General features: G+C 46.0%; 1 protein-coding gene across 2 annotated transcripts; it reads right to left on the bottom strand.

Annotated features, from left to right (window-relative positions):
- Window positions 1–851: 851 nt before the first annotated feature.
- On the bottom strand, window positions 852–15,400 carry Ppie (peptidylprolyl isomerase E). 2 transcript variants are annotated; one of them, XM_048434511.3, is made up of 10 exons: window positions 15,344–15,400; window positions 14,311–14,409; window positions 12,350–12,393; window positions 11,742–11,768; window positions 10,526–10,607; window positions 9,970–10,070; window positions 7,446–7,569; window positions 4,060–4,245; window positions 1,251–1,393; window positions 852–1,064 (listed from the first exon to the last, which is right to left on the bottom strand). In XM_048434511.3, the coding sequence occupies exons 1-10, from the start codon at window positions 15,372–15,374 to the stop codon at window positions 996–998; spliced, it is 906 nt and encodes a 301-aa protein (XP_048290468.1). In that variant the 5' UTR covers window positions 15,375–15,400; the 3' UTR covers window positions 852–995. The 2 variants fall into 2 exon arrangements, with proteins under 2 accessions (XP_048290468.1, XP_085542651.1); XM_085686525.2 differs by lacking the exon at window positions 11,742–11,768.
- Window positions 15,401–15,936: the final 536 nt, after the last annotated feature.

The following is a 15,936-nucleotide window of genomic DNA, read 5'->3' as shown; positions in this document are numbered from 1 at the left end:
GTACTGTGGTCCTCACTTCAAATGCCTGTCCTAAGACTGGTTTCTGCTCACTGAGGCTGACCTCTGACTGGAGAACACAGCAGGGTCAATCACAGCCTGGGCCAAGTCTAGCTGCTCCCGTGCAGGCACGTTCCAGGAAGATTAGTATTTAGTTCACTGGATCAGGTTAGCGCCCCGAGAGGAACTCCGCACTCAGCCTACCCAAAGACTGGGCGTGTCAGCACTGCTTTTTTCATGGGCCTCTAGTTCGCTGCCTGCTGTGCACACATGACCTGCTACTCCTCATAAACATGAGCCAATTCCCTAGTCAGTGCCTGCGTGTTCACATGCATGTATGCATGTATATCCACCCCCCATAAACCCCAAGAACACACAAATACACGGTCAGGCACCAACTATTTGGCTCCAGTGCTGTAATGAGAAAGTCACAGGCAGTGCTCGCACATCAATAAAACCTCATTCACAGAAACAAGCAGCAGGCTGCCCAAGACCCAGGTAGTATGCCCACTTCCTGTCTCCTGACAAGAAGCCCAGTATCTGGCAGAGTTGGCTTTTGAGTCATAATATACCATTTTGAACACCTGAGAACGCAACATAATGTTGGACACTGGAGTCACTAAGGCTGGCACCAGGCAAGCAGCATGAGTTCGGGGCACAGGCAACAGAGACAAGCAGCTCTGATTCCTGCTGCCCTGAGAGGATCTGACAAGGACATCTGGCATAAAGATACATTATCTGGCATGGAAGGGAATTGGCCCCAGGAAGGCTACAAACACCACAGAAAGGCACTACACCTTCACAAACCTGCCGTCCCATCCAGGGCACAGTTCAGCCATGGATAACTCCCAGGCTTGATGGAGGCAACAGTACAAAAAAATAGTTTATTTTAGCAAATAAAATGGATCTAGTCAGCTCAGGACATACTGGTAGTGCACTGTCTAGGCCGGCGGCCTGGCAGCCCCGTCCCTGTGTGCAGAGTGAGGACAAGCACAGCGTCACATGTATTCTCCGCAGTCAGCGATGATCACCTTCTGCTTTGGCTTCCCGTCCTTGCTGCCCTGAGCCTTTGTGAGCACAACAGAGAAATCATGAGAAGCACAGGGCTGAGAGCTACACAGGGATTACCCTCTCCCCCAGTAGGGACCTCTTCCAAGTGCCCCCTTCCACAGCCATAGAGAACTCCCTTCAGCTCTCCCACTGGGGTGCCGGCCACCCAAGGTCCCGGTAGGCAGCCATTTCCAACCACTCACCTCAATCTGCCGTAAGACATCCAGGCCTTCAGTGATCTCCCCGAATACCACATGCTTGCCGTCCAGCCAATCTGTCTTATCACAGGTCAGGAAGAACTGGGAGCCATTGGTGTTTGGGCCAGAATTGGCCATGGAGAGAAGGCCTGGGAAAAAACAGACTTCTCAGCTCCCCCATACTGCTCCGAGCCCACGGCATATGCCTGTGCAGACTGTGACAGTGCTTCTGCATATGGGCTCAGGCTCCAGGACATGGACCCTGAGATGTGGCACCCTGTCTTTCCTCACCACAGAAGGACAAATGGGTTGTTTCAATTTTGTTCACGTTCATTTGTCTTTTCATTTTTAACAATGACTTGCTGTTATTGTTGTAACCAGGCCCATTAAATCCTGGAACACTGACAAGCAAAACATTCATTTAAAATGGAATTGTATGGGTCTGAGAGATGGTTCTGCAGACAGAAGCCTGACAGTCTGGATTTCATCCCCAGAACCTATAGTAAAAGGAAGGGCTTCTGAAGGCTGCCCTCTGATCGCTACACACAAACTGTACTACATGTACCAGCACTCAAACACATGCATTACACACAACTCACACAAACGATAAATACATACACACATCTTAAAGAATATTGTGCTATGACAACTAAGATGCAGGGACAGTCACACAGGGGAAGGAAGGAAGCTGGGCCAGGAGAGAAGCTGGAGACAGGTAACATTTATGGGTGATGGGAGATAAATCCTAGATGGACCCTAATTATTCCTCTCTCTCTCTCTCTCTCTCTCTCTCTCTCTCTCTCTCTCTCTCTCTCTCTCTCTCTCTCTCTTTGTATTTTTGAGACAGGGTTTCTCGGTAGTTTTGGAGCCTGTCCTGGAACTAGCTCTTGTAGACCAGGTTGGCCTCAAACTCACAAAGAACCATCATCGCCCAGCAATCAATCTCTCTCTGTCTCTGTCTCTCTGTCTCTCTGTCTCTCGGTTTTTTGAGACAGGGTTTCTCGGTAGTTTTGGAGCCTGTCCTGGAACTCTCTGTAGACCAAGCTGGCCTTGAAGTCACAGAGATCCGCCTATCTCTGCCCCCAGTGCTGGATAATGGTGTGCAGTGATAATCACTGCCCAATTAAAGGTATACACCACCATTTCTTTGTGTGTGCATGTGTGTTTTAAATCATGTCTATGGGTATGGGTGTTTGCCTACATGTTTGTCTATGGCCCACATGTCTGCCTGGTACCAGAGGAGGTCATAAAAGGCTCCCCGAGACTGGAGTTAGACAGTTATGAGCTACCATACAGGTGCTGGGAACCGAACCTGGGTCCTCTGGAAAAACAGCCAGTGCTCTTAACCACTGAGTCATCTCTCTAGTCCCTTAAGAACTAAGTCTATTACATTACAGAAACCCCAAGTTTTAAGGGCTTTCCCCAATAATGAAATCTTCTAGGGAGCTCGATGTGGCAGTACATGACTATAAATCTAGTACCCAGGAGGATCCAGAGTTCAGTGCTAGCTTGAGCTACACACTAAGTAAGACCCTATCTCAAAAAACAAAAATCAAACCAGGTACAGAGGTATATGCCCTTAATCCCAGGACTTGGGCACCTGAAACAGGTGGATCTCTGTGATTTCCAGGCCAACCTGGTCTAGATGGCATATTCCACGTCAGCCAGAGCTACACAGTGTGAGAAACAACCCATGAATTACAACTACAATATAAAACAATGGATCTCATTCATCACTTCACAAAATAAGAGTTGGCACCAGCAATACTGTCTATGGTGTTTGGATTGTCAGTAGACACATCTCTATTTCTAACTGCTGCATTTGAGTGCGGCACACAGTGGAATAACTTTTGTGTCTTCTGGTGTACCTGTACCTATTAGGACATTCTGACTTTTAAAATAATGTAGGCAGGAAGAATTTACTGTCCATGTACTTCCGTCTGGCACAAACTTGCAAGAAGAAAACAAAGGCACAGGGAACAGATTTCTATGGAGAAAGCAACTGATCTGTGAGCCACGTCATGTTTAGGAATCGAGGAGAGAGGAAGCGCAGGATAAAAAGGCAGCGAAGCAGGCAAAGCAACTAGAAGATGGAGGAGCGACCACCAGAGCAAGGCAAGAAATAGGAGCACAGGGCCGACAGTACGGGATGCTGCTGGGGTGGAACAAGGTGAGGCAGATAACTGACTACAGGCAGGAAAGATGGTTGGCATTTTTAGCAAGAGAAGTCTGAGTGGCCATCTGGGGCTTAAAAGTCTAGATAGAAGAACTTAGAAGAAAAGGGCAGTGAGTCTTACATTTTTCCCCCAAAGTCAAGATAACAGCTGATGAGAGGAACAAGAGTCCAAAGATAATTTTTTTTAAAGATTGAGATTGCATACCTGGACACGGATGAACCAAACTGGCTAAGCAAGGGAAACACATTCTATAGGTCAAAGGGAGTCGCAGAAAATGCCAGTTTCCTAAGTAGAACAGAGGGACAGACTCCCTCATAGAGAGGGGTGGCCTCTATAACAGGAGGGAAGTCAGAGCATGCATCCATGGTAGGCAGGAGGCAAGACCTAAGATCAATATGGAGGTCTCTAGAAGAGAAGCAGGCATGGACTGTGATCTCTGATTGGAACTGAGGGGACACTTTAGCTAGCAGGGAACACCAACTAGTGGACTGAAGCTGGGATGTGAGGAGTACAAGACTGGAGGCCAGCAGCTCACCCCAGCATGCCTTTCTTCAGTGGCTGGCCAACCACAGCCAGTCCTGGCAGTCACAGTCTGCCCTAGCCCCGCCTTCCCTCACCACACCAGAATTTGCACTTACCTGGTCCTGTGTGTTTGAGAATGAAGTTTTCATCATCAAACTTCTTTCCATAGATGGACTTGCCCCCCGTGCCGTTGTGGTTTGTGAAATCACCACCCTGGCACATGAACTGGGGGATGATGCGGTGGAAGCTGCTTCCCTTGAAGCCAAAGCCCTTTTCATGGGTGCACAGGCAACGGAAATTCTCTGATATCGAGAAAGGAAAAGGTGCTGAGGTTGAAGACAACCCAGCTTCCTGACCAGGTGAGGGGGTATGAAATGGGGATGGGGGAACAAGACATGTTTTACTTGTTTAGTTTTGCATAGCTGCTCCTGGGCATCGACATGGAGATGGTTCCCAGGACTCTCCTGGATTCTCTATCTTTTCTACCATCTCTATATTATGTATGATACATAATACAACAGAAACACTCCATAAATGGTTGCTATATCATCTAGGGTGTATAATAGGGGGCAATACAAGCATTCTTCGTAGAGATGCAGGGCTCCCCTCAAATATATTTAAAATTTTTTATTACATTTATATATTGCACATGTGTGTATATGTGTGCATATGTATTTAAGTCTGAAGACAATTTGCAGGGCTTGGTTCTCTCCTATCATGTGGGTCCTGGGCTTGAACTCAGGTTCCAGACTTGGCAGCAGGTTCTTTAACCAGCTGAGCCATCTGACTGGCCCATCACATATTTCTGCTGTGGTTGGTTAAATTCGCAGATGTGGATCTCACGGATGGAGAAGGTTAACTGCATTCTCATTTCTCCTTAGAAGCTATTATGTATGACACTGATCTACTAAACAGCCACATGCTACCCCAATTAAACAGGACAGAATGTGTGCATTCTATCTCTGCTATACCCCCAAACCACACTAAAGTGATAATGAAGTGATTTTTTATATTACAATTTATTTGTATTTTATGTACATTTGTGTTTTGTCTACAAGTATGCCTGTGTGAGGGTGTTAGATCCCCTGGGACAGGAGTTACAGACAGTTGTGTGCTGCCATGTGGGTGCTGGGAATTGAACTCAGGTCCTCTGGAAGAGCAGCCAATGCTCTTAACCACTGAGCCATCTCTCTAGTCTGATTTTTTTTTTTTAATTATTTATTTATTTATTTATTATGTATGCAATATTCTTTCTGCGTGTGTGCCTGCAGGCCAGAAGAGGGCACCAGACCTCATCACAGATGGTTGTGAGCCACCATGTGGTTGCCGGGAATTGAACTCAGGACCTTTGGTAGAGCAGGCAATGCTCTTAACCACTGAGCCATCTCTCCAGCCCCCCAGTCTGATTTTTTTTTTTAAAAAAATTTATTTATTTTATGTATATGGTGCTCTATCTGCATATAGACCTACATGGTAGAAGAGGGCACCAGACCTCATTATAGATGGTCGCAAACCACCATGTGGTTGCTGGGAATTAAATTTAGGATCTCTGGAAGAGCTATCAATTCTCTCTAACTGTTGAGCCACCTCTCCAGCACCTCAAAATGATTTTTTTTGTTTTTAAAAAGAAAAGGATGGGGCCGGGCAGTGGTGGCGCACGCCTTTAACCCCAGCACTCAGGAGGTAGAGGCAGGCAGATCTTTGTGAATTTGAGGCCAGCCTGGTCTACAAGAGCTAGTTCCACGACAGGCTCCAAAGCTACAGAGAAACCCTGTCTCGAAAAAACAAACCAAATAAACAAAGTAAAATAAAAGGATGGGGAGAAAAAATAAAAATAATCCAGGGACAGTAAAACAGTTCAGCAAGTAAAGGCAGACACTTACTGTGCAAGCCTGGAGACCCAAGTATGAACCACAGAATCCATGTGAAGACGGAGGGACAGAATTGACCATTAAGTGGTACTTTCCTCCGAGATAAAGCTTTCCATGTTTGAGAAAAGCTTAAGACTCAGGATGTTCCAAAGGCAGTGAAACAGTCTAGCCTACTAGCTCCTTGTCAACTCAGGAAGTAAATAACTCAATAGCATCAAGAAGTCCCCAAACTGACCGGATTCAATAGGATCCTTTCTTCTCTAAGCAGAAAGGACCACTGGGAGACACTGTCAGACGAATGGAGCGCCCTATAGTCATCTCAAACCAATAGAGTCACCTGGGAAAAACCACTCTCTAACTTGTCAAACTGCCTGAAGCTGTGCAGACAGCCCCAGGTTCCCAGCTCTCAGAGTCATTATGGGCCTTTGGGTCAGTTTCTGCTCCTCTAACTACCTACCAACTCTTACTCCCATAAGTAACCACAATAAAGTCGTGGGCTGAGCTCGATGAACTTTACAGTATTTTCCCTTTGTTGTGTCCATCAGTTCCCTCCCTGGAGTCAGTAGACATCTGTTCATGGCTTTCCTGGAACTTTAACTGCCACATGTGTCATGCACATGCTATACACACATATACAACACAGGGTCTCACTATGTAGCTCTGGCTATTTTGGAACTCTATGTAGATCAGGCTAGCCTGCCCCTGCCTCCCAAATGCTGGGAATAAAGTGATGTGCCATCACAACTGACCATAATATTCTTTTTAAAAAATCATATTCATGTAATGTGCCTGTATGGTATCATGTCCATGTCAAAGTCGGTCCCAGAAGAGACATCAGATTCCTTGGAGCTAAAGTTACAGGTACCTATGAGCTGTCTGACCAAAATTACAGCAACTACCCAGATAGATAAGGAGGTGTAAAGGAGGAAAATGCTAATTCCTTTTCAGAAGCAGTTAATCAAAAGATAATGCCCAAACTGAAAACACATATATAATATAAAAATATATACAATATGTATATTTATCATATATAATATATGTAAGTTATATATAGTGAATATATAGCTATTATCTTCTAACATGGAAGTTAAAACCAAAATAATTAGCTAAGAAATGAAACTGGCTGCCTCTGAGGAACAGCAATGGTGCTGGTGACAGGGTAGCGAATGGGGTTTGTTGGTCCCTATTATTACAGAGGGACTAGTGATTTTTCAAACTAACTTTTGTGATAACAACTCCTTAAATTATATGTGTAAAAGTAAAATTTACATTAAAAAATAAGTCAATATTTTAATAAACTAGAAATTAGTACTAGTTACTTCTAGAGTATAGAGCTGAATGTAATATTGTTAGAATATATATATGTGTGTGAGACTTTCTTTTAAACAATGAATACATTATTCATAATGTATTCATAATAATATATTACTCGTGCTATAAGCCTCTCTTTATTAAAAGACAGTAAACTAGCACTTATGAAGCTTCAATATCTGCTCTGATCTGTTACTAGATCCTAGGATCTTAGATATCATGAAACAACGGCAAGGGTATAAGAGCTGAGGCAGTGAGGACCTTGGGAAGAATGCTCAGCCACCAGCTTCCTGCCAATCTGACCATAGGGGTCTGCTTACCTGCTGTCATGGGAACAACATCAGAACGTAACAGCATTTGGATTCGGCCAGCTGGCTTGTTTCCAATCTTGATGTCCATGTAAACCTGAGGATTTGACCGCGCTTTTTTTGTAGTGGGTTCTCCCTGGGTGCAGGAAAAAAATATTAGTCAGAAATGCTAGTGGCTGGCAGTGGTGGCACACGCCTTTAATCCTAGCACCTGGGAGGCAGAGTTAGGTGGATCTCTGTAAGTTCGAGGTTAGCCTGCTCTACAGAGTGAGTTCCAGGATAGCCAAGGCTGTTACATGGAGAAACCTTGTCTCAGAAAAAAGAAAGGAAGGAAGGAAGGAAGGAAGAGCGGGCAAAAAAGAAAGAAAAAGAAAAGAAATGCTAGTGCCAGTGTTCCCTAAGTAGATGCACGAGTAATCTCTGGAACACAGCACCACAACTGCAGTGCACACCCCGAACACAGCACAACTGCAGTGCACACCCCGAACACAGCACCACAACTGCAGTGCACAGCCCGAACACAGCACCACAACTGCAGTGCACACCCCGAACACAGCACCACAACTGCAGTGCACACCCCGAACACAGCACCACAACTGCAGTGCACACCCCGAACACAGCACCACAACTGCAGTGCACACCCCGAACACAGCACCACAACTGCAGTGCACACCCCGAACACAGCACCACAACTGCAGTGCACAGCCCAAACACAGCACCACAACTGCAGTGCACAGCCCAAACACAGCACAACTGTAGTGCACACCCCGAACACAGCACCACAACTGCAGTGCACAGCCCAAACACAGGTGCTGACAGGGAAGGTCTTGGGCCCTAATAGGGCTGTATGAGGCAGGAACTATGGCCACAGCACCTAACTGGACACTCAGTGACAGGAACCCTCACTCAGCATTATAAAATGGGGCCGCTATCTATAGACATATCTCCCCATGCTCACTCTTAGACATGCCGGCTCATCTCCCCTGTCCTGCAGCTAACTGGGTCAGAACACTCAACCCTCCTCAGTGTCTTAGTCAAGTCATATACCTGACTACAGTAGTGGACACTCATATACTGACACTTCTTTCTGCATGCCCAATCATCACTGTCACAGGTTCACCCTGGAAGCACACAAGTGAGCCCTTCTGATTGGAGTGCTCAAAGGACAAAAGGCTGAGTCTTGTTTTGTACTGTAGTAGGGGAGATTACACAGAGGAAATTACATTTGCTTTGGTTCAGCTGATCAAGCACATGCCAAGTCATCATGCAGACGCAGAGGCTCTGGCTACTGCTGGCTTCACTGGTGTGAGCAATACCACAGCAGCAACAACAATCCAGTATTTGCTGTATAATTTGCACCAAGTCACAAAGGTAGTAATTGATGAGTAGGAACTGAAAAATAAGCCACCTTCTTCCCTCAAGTCCAGGCTCTCAGTCCAGTGTTCCACCCCACAGTACAAGGCTCATCAACTGCACGGCCTAGAAAAGGCAGTCAGCATAGGAGCAGTCTGTGCAAAAGCAAACGTGTGCACGGAAACTATATTTTACTAAGATCAGGCAGGGACTGGACTACAGAGAAGCAGAGAATGACACCTGCAAGATGGGCAGGATGAAGACCTGGAAGCCTGTGCCCTGAGACGGATGACGGAAGTGAAAAGTTCCGAGTCTGAGAGAAACAACAGAATCTGTGCTCTGGAAAGTGGAAAGATTAGTCTTGCTTCCATTGGGAAAGCATGGAGGAGAGCAAGACTGTAACCAGAAACAACGGCAATTTCCAAGCCAGAGACTTGAGGTTAGACAGGGACCGCAGCACAAAGGAAGTACAAAGGGAGGTTTCAGAGACGCCTGAGGAGGGCGATGATGTACTGGTTCTGTTGTAAAGAAAGGGCTAGGATGGCCTGGGGGACCCCACTGTGACTGCTACTTTAAGTGTTTGCCCTGCATACAAATTTCTGGCTTAGGTAAATGTATGTTAGACATTCACCCAGATTAAGAGCACAGCAGGACAAGATAAGGGGGGAGCATCCATTTCAGGCGATATGACCCCTATGAGATGGGAGTGGGAGACACAGAGACCATCAAAGTCGACAGTGTAGCACAGCTGCTGTTTCAGCTGAAAAGGACAGAAAAGCCACGTGCCATGAACAAGCACAGAAGAATGCCAACCTTACAGGGTGCATTGAGGAAGTAAAGTCCTACAGCACTGGTCACAGGGATATGCTGAGAACCAGGAAATGTGCCAGGGAAGAATTGCCTTAGCACACCCAGAAGCCATGCACAAGCTAAAGGGAAAACACTACCTGTCCTGTCACCTCTGTATGAGGCCAAGGACCTCAGGACAGAAGGGCTGCCTGGCAGGGTGTGGAGCAGCACAAACACAATCCCCAAAGCCATGCCCTTTCATTCCCTCAGCACCACCTTCACCAAGGTCTAAGTTCACCACCCCCTCTGCACTTTGTAAACACACGCATCTGAGTCCCCATAATGAGGGAAAGCTCAGCCTGTCTCCTGGGGGAGGCAGCACCTTCCTTCTCACCTCCTGGGTTTCTGCTTTGGGAGGCTCGGGTCCTTCTTCTTCTTTATTCTCTTCAAGAGTCTTCCCAGAAAACTTCTTCAACCAGTCATCATCTGACCAAACTAGAAGGAAAAGACACACATGTGAAGAAATCAGACTGTCCCTTAACTGCCAGGCAGATGCTTGGTCATCTCTGGCTCCTCTTGGCCAGAGAAGTCCCCTTTGACAATGCTCAAGACTAAGCTCCCACTGGGACTCCCCAGAGGCCCAGCACTTAGTAGGACTAGGGAGAAAGCTACGCCAAAGGCAAAGAGAGGCTCTGCTGGCTTTCCTTTCCCAGGAATGGGATACCAAGGAAACTGGGAGGTGAGAGATCAGGCAGGGTCCTATCAAGAGGAACAATGACTTTGGCTTTGCTGCTTTTCACCAATAAAGGTAATGCACACCCTTGGCCGGTGTGAACCACCACCCACTTGTCCCCACTCCACTCCTGTCCACCAGAAGCAGCACTGAGCACCCATGTAAAGGAGGCCAAACCATAGGACCTGACAAGCACTCCATGAGACGCCCCACTCACCTGGTCTGGAAGAGCCCTCTTTAATTCTCATGGGTTTGGCCAAATTGACACGGATTGTCCGTCCAAAGAGTTCAGATTCATTCTGAAAGATTGTAAATCCAGCTGCTTAAACTTTCAGATTAAAAATCTCCGGCAACTTTTCATTTACTTGAGACCTGATCAGTCTCCTTCTTTAATCCGGATTCCTCAGCAACAAAAGCTCTGCCTTCACCACAGACATCAAGGAAGGAAATTACAGGAAACTTCAACCCTGGAGCTGCTGCATTTTTTTTCTTTCGAGACAGGATTTCTCTGTGTAGCTTTGGAGCCTATCCTGGAACTCGCTCTTTAGACTACGCTGGCCTTGAACTCAGGGTGATCTGCTTGCCTCTGCCCTCCGAGTGCTGGGATTAAAGGTGTACACTACCACCACCTGGCTATACCAGTGGAGACCTGCACTATTGAGAGTTATTCTGAGCTCAAAGGATTCAAGTGACTAAAAGCAAGATCGGCTCCGAGACAGTATACATGACAATGGGTAGTGGAGAGCAGTGAATATGGAATTTCAAAGTGGTACTGAGAAAGGCCACTTAATGTGAACTTAAGGCAGCAGTGAAAACTTCATGGGAAAAACTTAAATTTCTTACAGATAATACTAGACTCAATTACACACTGATTTATAATAGAAATTTATAAACAGAGATAATTAGTTTCAAGTACTTTTTTCATCAAAATTCTAGCAACAGGATAAGATACTTTGCATTTCATATCTGACATGAAATGACACATTAGTGTCTTGTGCCAGCCACAGATCTCAGCATCATCATTTCCAAGCACTTTTCCAGGCTGTGTGAATCTACATCAGTAGCACAGCCTTCAGCTACTCTTACCGAATTTCTCTTCTCGATTGCTAACTGATCTAACATTTCATGAAGCCCTCCCCTTTGTGCAAATACAGTCTCAGTGGGCAATGGGTTTGCCATTCACCATCATGTGCGGTGGCCAGTGAGAGGTCAGTTGAGAAGGATGCGCAGGAAGTACACCGTTAAAGTGGAGAGGTGTCTGAGCAGGAACCAACTTCACCAGCGATCAGTTCACAATGAATATTTTTACTTAATGGCAACTTTTACCTCCCCACCCAATCCTGACACTTCAGAGATCCAGAATACCAACATTTGAATAAGGCCCGTATACCAGCAAAAGGCAACTTCAGTTAGAATGAGGATCCCAGCCATACCATGTTGTCGATAGCTGCTGCAGCATCCTGCCAAGGAAATGCAAGATCTAAGTTTAGGCTAGTATCTGAGTGCTGCTTGTGTGTCTAAATGCACACTTAGTAGCAAAATAAACAGGAAAGTCTTTTAAAAGTTGTTAGTGTGACTAGCAACACTTCATGGGCCATTTTCTAGTTTGGAGGGCCATGATCTGCTTCTAGCTGAAGGCACAAGATGAGCGCCAGCAATGCCAGACAAGAATGCTCAGTGAACGGAGCAGTGGAGCAGTAAGCGCTCTGCGGAGCATGACAAGCAGGGTCTGACAGTCAGGCTGAGCCGTTACCCACAGAACACAGTCTGACAGCGCACTCTCCTTCATACGGCACTTCCTGAAAGCATCAGCCTAAGACCCAAAACAGCTTCCTCCGCGGCAGCGGTTCTCAACCTCCCTATAACTGTGACCCTTGATGCAGTTCCTCATGTTGTAGTGACCCCCAACTATAAAATTATTTCATTGCTACTTCATAAGGTAATTCTGCTACTGTAAATATCTGATATGTGACCCCAAAGGGGTGAGAACCACTGCTCTATAGGAAGCACAGACTAAACAAGGGTAGTGCAGAAGTCTCACCTCTGCCAACTCAAATTCAACAAAAGCAAATCCTCGGTGCTTTTCTGCAAAAATGAAGAAACACAATATAAGTAATTACCATGTGAGGCAACGGAAGAAAAGAACAGTCGCAAAGAAATTGATCACAAGACATGTCCAGACACCAGAAATCACACCCACTCACTATTTAGAAAGAAAGAATCCCATTCTGTGATCCCTTTTACAATATTATTTAAGGCAATAATAAACATTTTCTATGGATAAAGCTAAGTAATTTAAAATTTTTATGTGTATGGGTGTTTTGCCTGCAGGCATGTCTAAAGACCATGTATGTATAGTACCTGAGAAGGTCAGAAGAGGACACCTGATTCCTCCCTGGACTAGAATTACAGATGGATGGGAGCTACAACATGGGTGCTGGGAATTTAATCTGGGTCTTCTGGGAAGAACAGCCAGTGAGTGCTCTTACCACTGAACCATCCCTCCAGCCCTGAACTGATTTTTCCTTTCTTTCTTCCTTCTTTCCTTCGTTTTAAGACAGGGTTTCTCTGTGTAACCCTTGCGGACCAGGATGGCCCTGAACTCTTAGAGAGTCATTTGCCTTTGCCTCTTGCATGCTGAGACTAAAGGTATGCGCCAACACCACCTGGCTCTAAAGTTTATTTGTAAACTTTAGAATGAGCATTGAGGACAGATGACTCAGTGGGTAATGGAGCTTGCCATCAAGCCTGACGACCTGAGTTCAATCCCAAAAGCCATATGGTAGAAGAGCCAATTCCTGCAAACTGTCCTAAGACTCCCATACCACACAGAAATTAATAAAAAAAAGCATTTTTAAAAGGGCATTCCATTCATCTATGAAAGTCAAGCATACGCCTTAACCTTTCATGCAGTACAACTAGCAAGGTAGGTTATTTAACTTGAATCCAGGTGCCATAGTATGTACCTGGGGTACCAATTACTTGGGAAGCTAAAGCAAAAGGATCACAGTTAAGAGTCCAGCCTGGACAAAATTGTGAGATTGTTTTGAAGTAAAAACCAAACAAAGCTAAAACAGGCAAAAAGCTACCAACCAAATATACAGTTTGATCATCAACTACACATAAAGCATAAATTCTAAAATCTGATAAATTCAGATCAACTTATCAGAATTCAGACAAATTCTGATATAAGTAGAAAGCTCACACACAACAATGCCAACTTAGTTATACAATCCATTAGAAAGTCAGCCAGTGGTGGTGGCGCAGGCCTATAAACCCAGCACTAAGGAGGCACAGACAGGCAGATAGATCTCTGTGAGTTCAAGTCTAACCTGGTCTACAAAGTGAGTTCCAGGACAGTCAGGGCTCACAGAGAAACCTGTCTCAACCCCCCTCCAAAAAAACAAATCAATAGAACTGGTTTTTGCATTATTTTTGTAGACAGTGTCCCACAATGCAGCCCAGACTGTCCTTAAACTCTATCTCCTGCCTCAGCCTCTGAAATACTGGGATTACAGACATGTGCCACTATGCCCAGCAACTACTGGAAAAAAGAATTCCCTAGGCTCAGAGAGTTTAATGATCTTACTATTTTTCTTCTTCTTCTCTCTCTCTCTCTCTCTCTCTGTGGGTGTGAGTGTGTGTGTGTGTGTGTGTGTGTGTGTGTGTGTGTGTGTGTGTGTGTGGTTAGTGCTGGGAATAAAGTCCATGGCCTCACATGTTGGGCAAGAGTTCTGAGCTATACCTCCTGTCAAGAATGTAACTTTTGAGTTGGAATGTGACTTTTTTGTTTGTTTATTTGCTTGTTTTAGTGGTTTTTTTTTTAGAAGATGTTTCTCTATGTAACACTGGCTATTTTGGAACTCATAGAGATCCAGCTGCCTCTGCCTCCTGAGTGCTGGGATCAAAGACCTGGGCCACCACGGCCCATGAGACTTTAATCTTTCAAAATTCTTTTCCTACAGGAGGGTAATGAACATTAGAGACACCCAAAGGACCCACCTGTTTCATAGTCCAGAGGAATCTGAATATCTGTGATGTCTCCAAATGGGATAAAAGCAGCATGAAGAACCTTGTCGTCCACCTCCTCTGCCAGCCCACCTGCAAAAAAGTCAAGGGCATTCTGCACTCTGAGCCTCTGTTCTCCGCACTCAAAAGCCGCCACAGCCCATTGGCATGCCAGGTAAGGGGAGGGGTCTCCACCCATACCTTCATCAACACAAACACCGCTCTTCTCCTGCCCGCCCACGCTAGGTTCTTTTCGCCAACCCTTTTCAAACAGATCCGAATCGATCTCCAAGATTCCACAACAGCTTCCTATGTGGCCTCCCTGCCTCCATTCCCTGTGTCAACCGTCCCCAAACCAGTAGGAATGTTTTTGTGGGCATGGAAACAAATCCATCAGTTCTTTTAGACTTCAAAGTCTTAAACGTCACCGATCTCAAGGTAAAGGAGAGCTCCTTAAATAGCAGAGCACACAGGGCTATCACCCGAGCCTCACTTCCACTTGGTTTCCCTGCGTTTCGCGAAAAATGACCCACGTGTCCCCAGGGGTCAGATTACTTTACATCTTTGGGCTTCGGCTCCAGTACAGCTGACAGTTTTGCCACTACTCTGACTTGCCCCATGCCTAACTCCTGCGTCCCGGCAACAGAAAGCTTGCACTCACCCAAGTTCCTGCCATCACTGTTCGTCCTTACTACCGCGCTTATCCAAGTGCGGTCTTTAGGTTAATCCCCACTTTCTTCTGTCTAGTCTGGTAACTCCTTCCGTAAAGGCAGAGACCCAGACATTCCCGCATAGAATGTTTGTAAAAACTAATGGGCGGGAGCATTTGGAAGCCCATAATTCCTGTCACCATTTCCTGTCACTGGTCGGGGGGGTTCCTGTGCGCTTAGTGGACTAGGAAGGTCGCCGGAACTGTTCCTTCCATCTCGGCTCACACCCTCAGGTCCAGCAAGACCCTCGACAGAGCCGGCTGCTGATCGCCTTCCTCACATTCCCCAGACTCAGTCTAGCACCCGCGCCTGCTCACCCACGTACAACACACGCTTGGTGGTAGCCATCTTCTTCACTTCCGTTTCCGCCGGAAGTCGCCGCTCGTCACGCCCCCTTTCCGTCGCCCTTCCCCTTAGGTCCGCCTCTGGGCGTCGCGACTGCAGGCTCCGCCCCTTCCCGCCTACTGCGGCGTCCCGCAACCCAGAGGAGTGCGGGGCGGACGCTCCGGTGCTGGTGGTGCTGGAGGAAACAAGCCTCGGTACTATCAGCCGGGGAATTATCGGCAGTTATGGCCCACTGCCAACACACTACCGTCCAGGATGTCCAACCACTTGTTTTTGGCCAATTCGGAAGCTAAGAATAGTTTTCACATTTTGAAGGGACGGGGAGGAGCAAGACAATAATATTTCATAACAGATGGAAATTCTATGAAATTAAAATTTCAATATCAAGAAGTTTTATTAGGTACAGAAATAATCGGTCCTGTTACAAAGGAAAGAGACCTGTTCCACCCAAAGCCTACGATATTTTACTATCTGACCCTTTGGGAATTCTTGTTCTAAATTAAAAAAATATTTAAATTATAGGTTCTCATTAGCAGTAGAAATTAGTAAGACTACGTTTGTTTAC

The sequence above is a fragment of the Myodes glareolus genome, chromosome 3 (genome assembly GCF_982192425.1).
Source record: "Myodes glareolus chromosome 3, mMyoGla1.1, whole genome shotgun sequence".
In the NCBI taxonomy this organism is placed as follows: domain Eukaryota; kingdom Metazoa; phylum Chordata; class Mammalia; order Rodentia; family Cricetidae; genus Myodes; species Myodes glareolus.
Note: the sequence above shows the minus strand (reverse complement) of the source record. Positions and strands in the feature narration are given on the sequence as shown.

Coding starts and splice junctions, on each gene's coding strand:
- Ppie (XM_048434511.3), bottom strand. CDS start 15,374: ATGGCTACCACCAAGCGTGTGTTGTACGTGG. Junction 7,570..9,969: donor CCAAAGCAGAAACCCAGGAG/GTGAGAAGGAAG, acceptor TCCTGCACCCAG/GGAGAACCCACTACAAAAAA. Junction 1,065..1,250: donor ATGTCTTACGGCAGATTGAG/GTGAGTGGTTGG, acceptor GTGCTCACAAAG/GCTCAGGGCAGCAAGGACGG.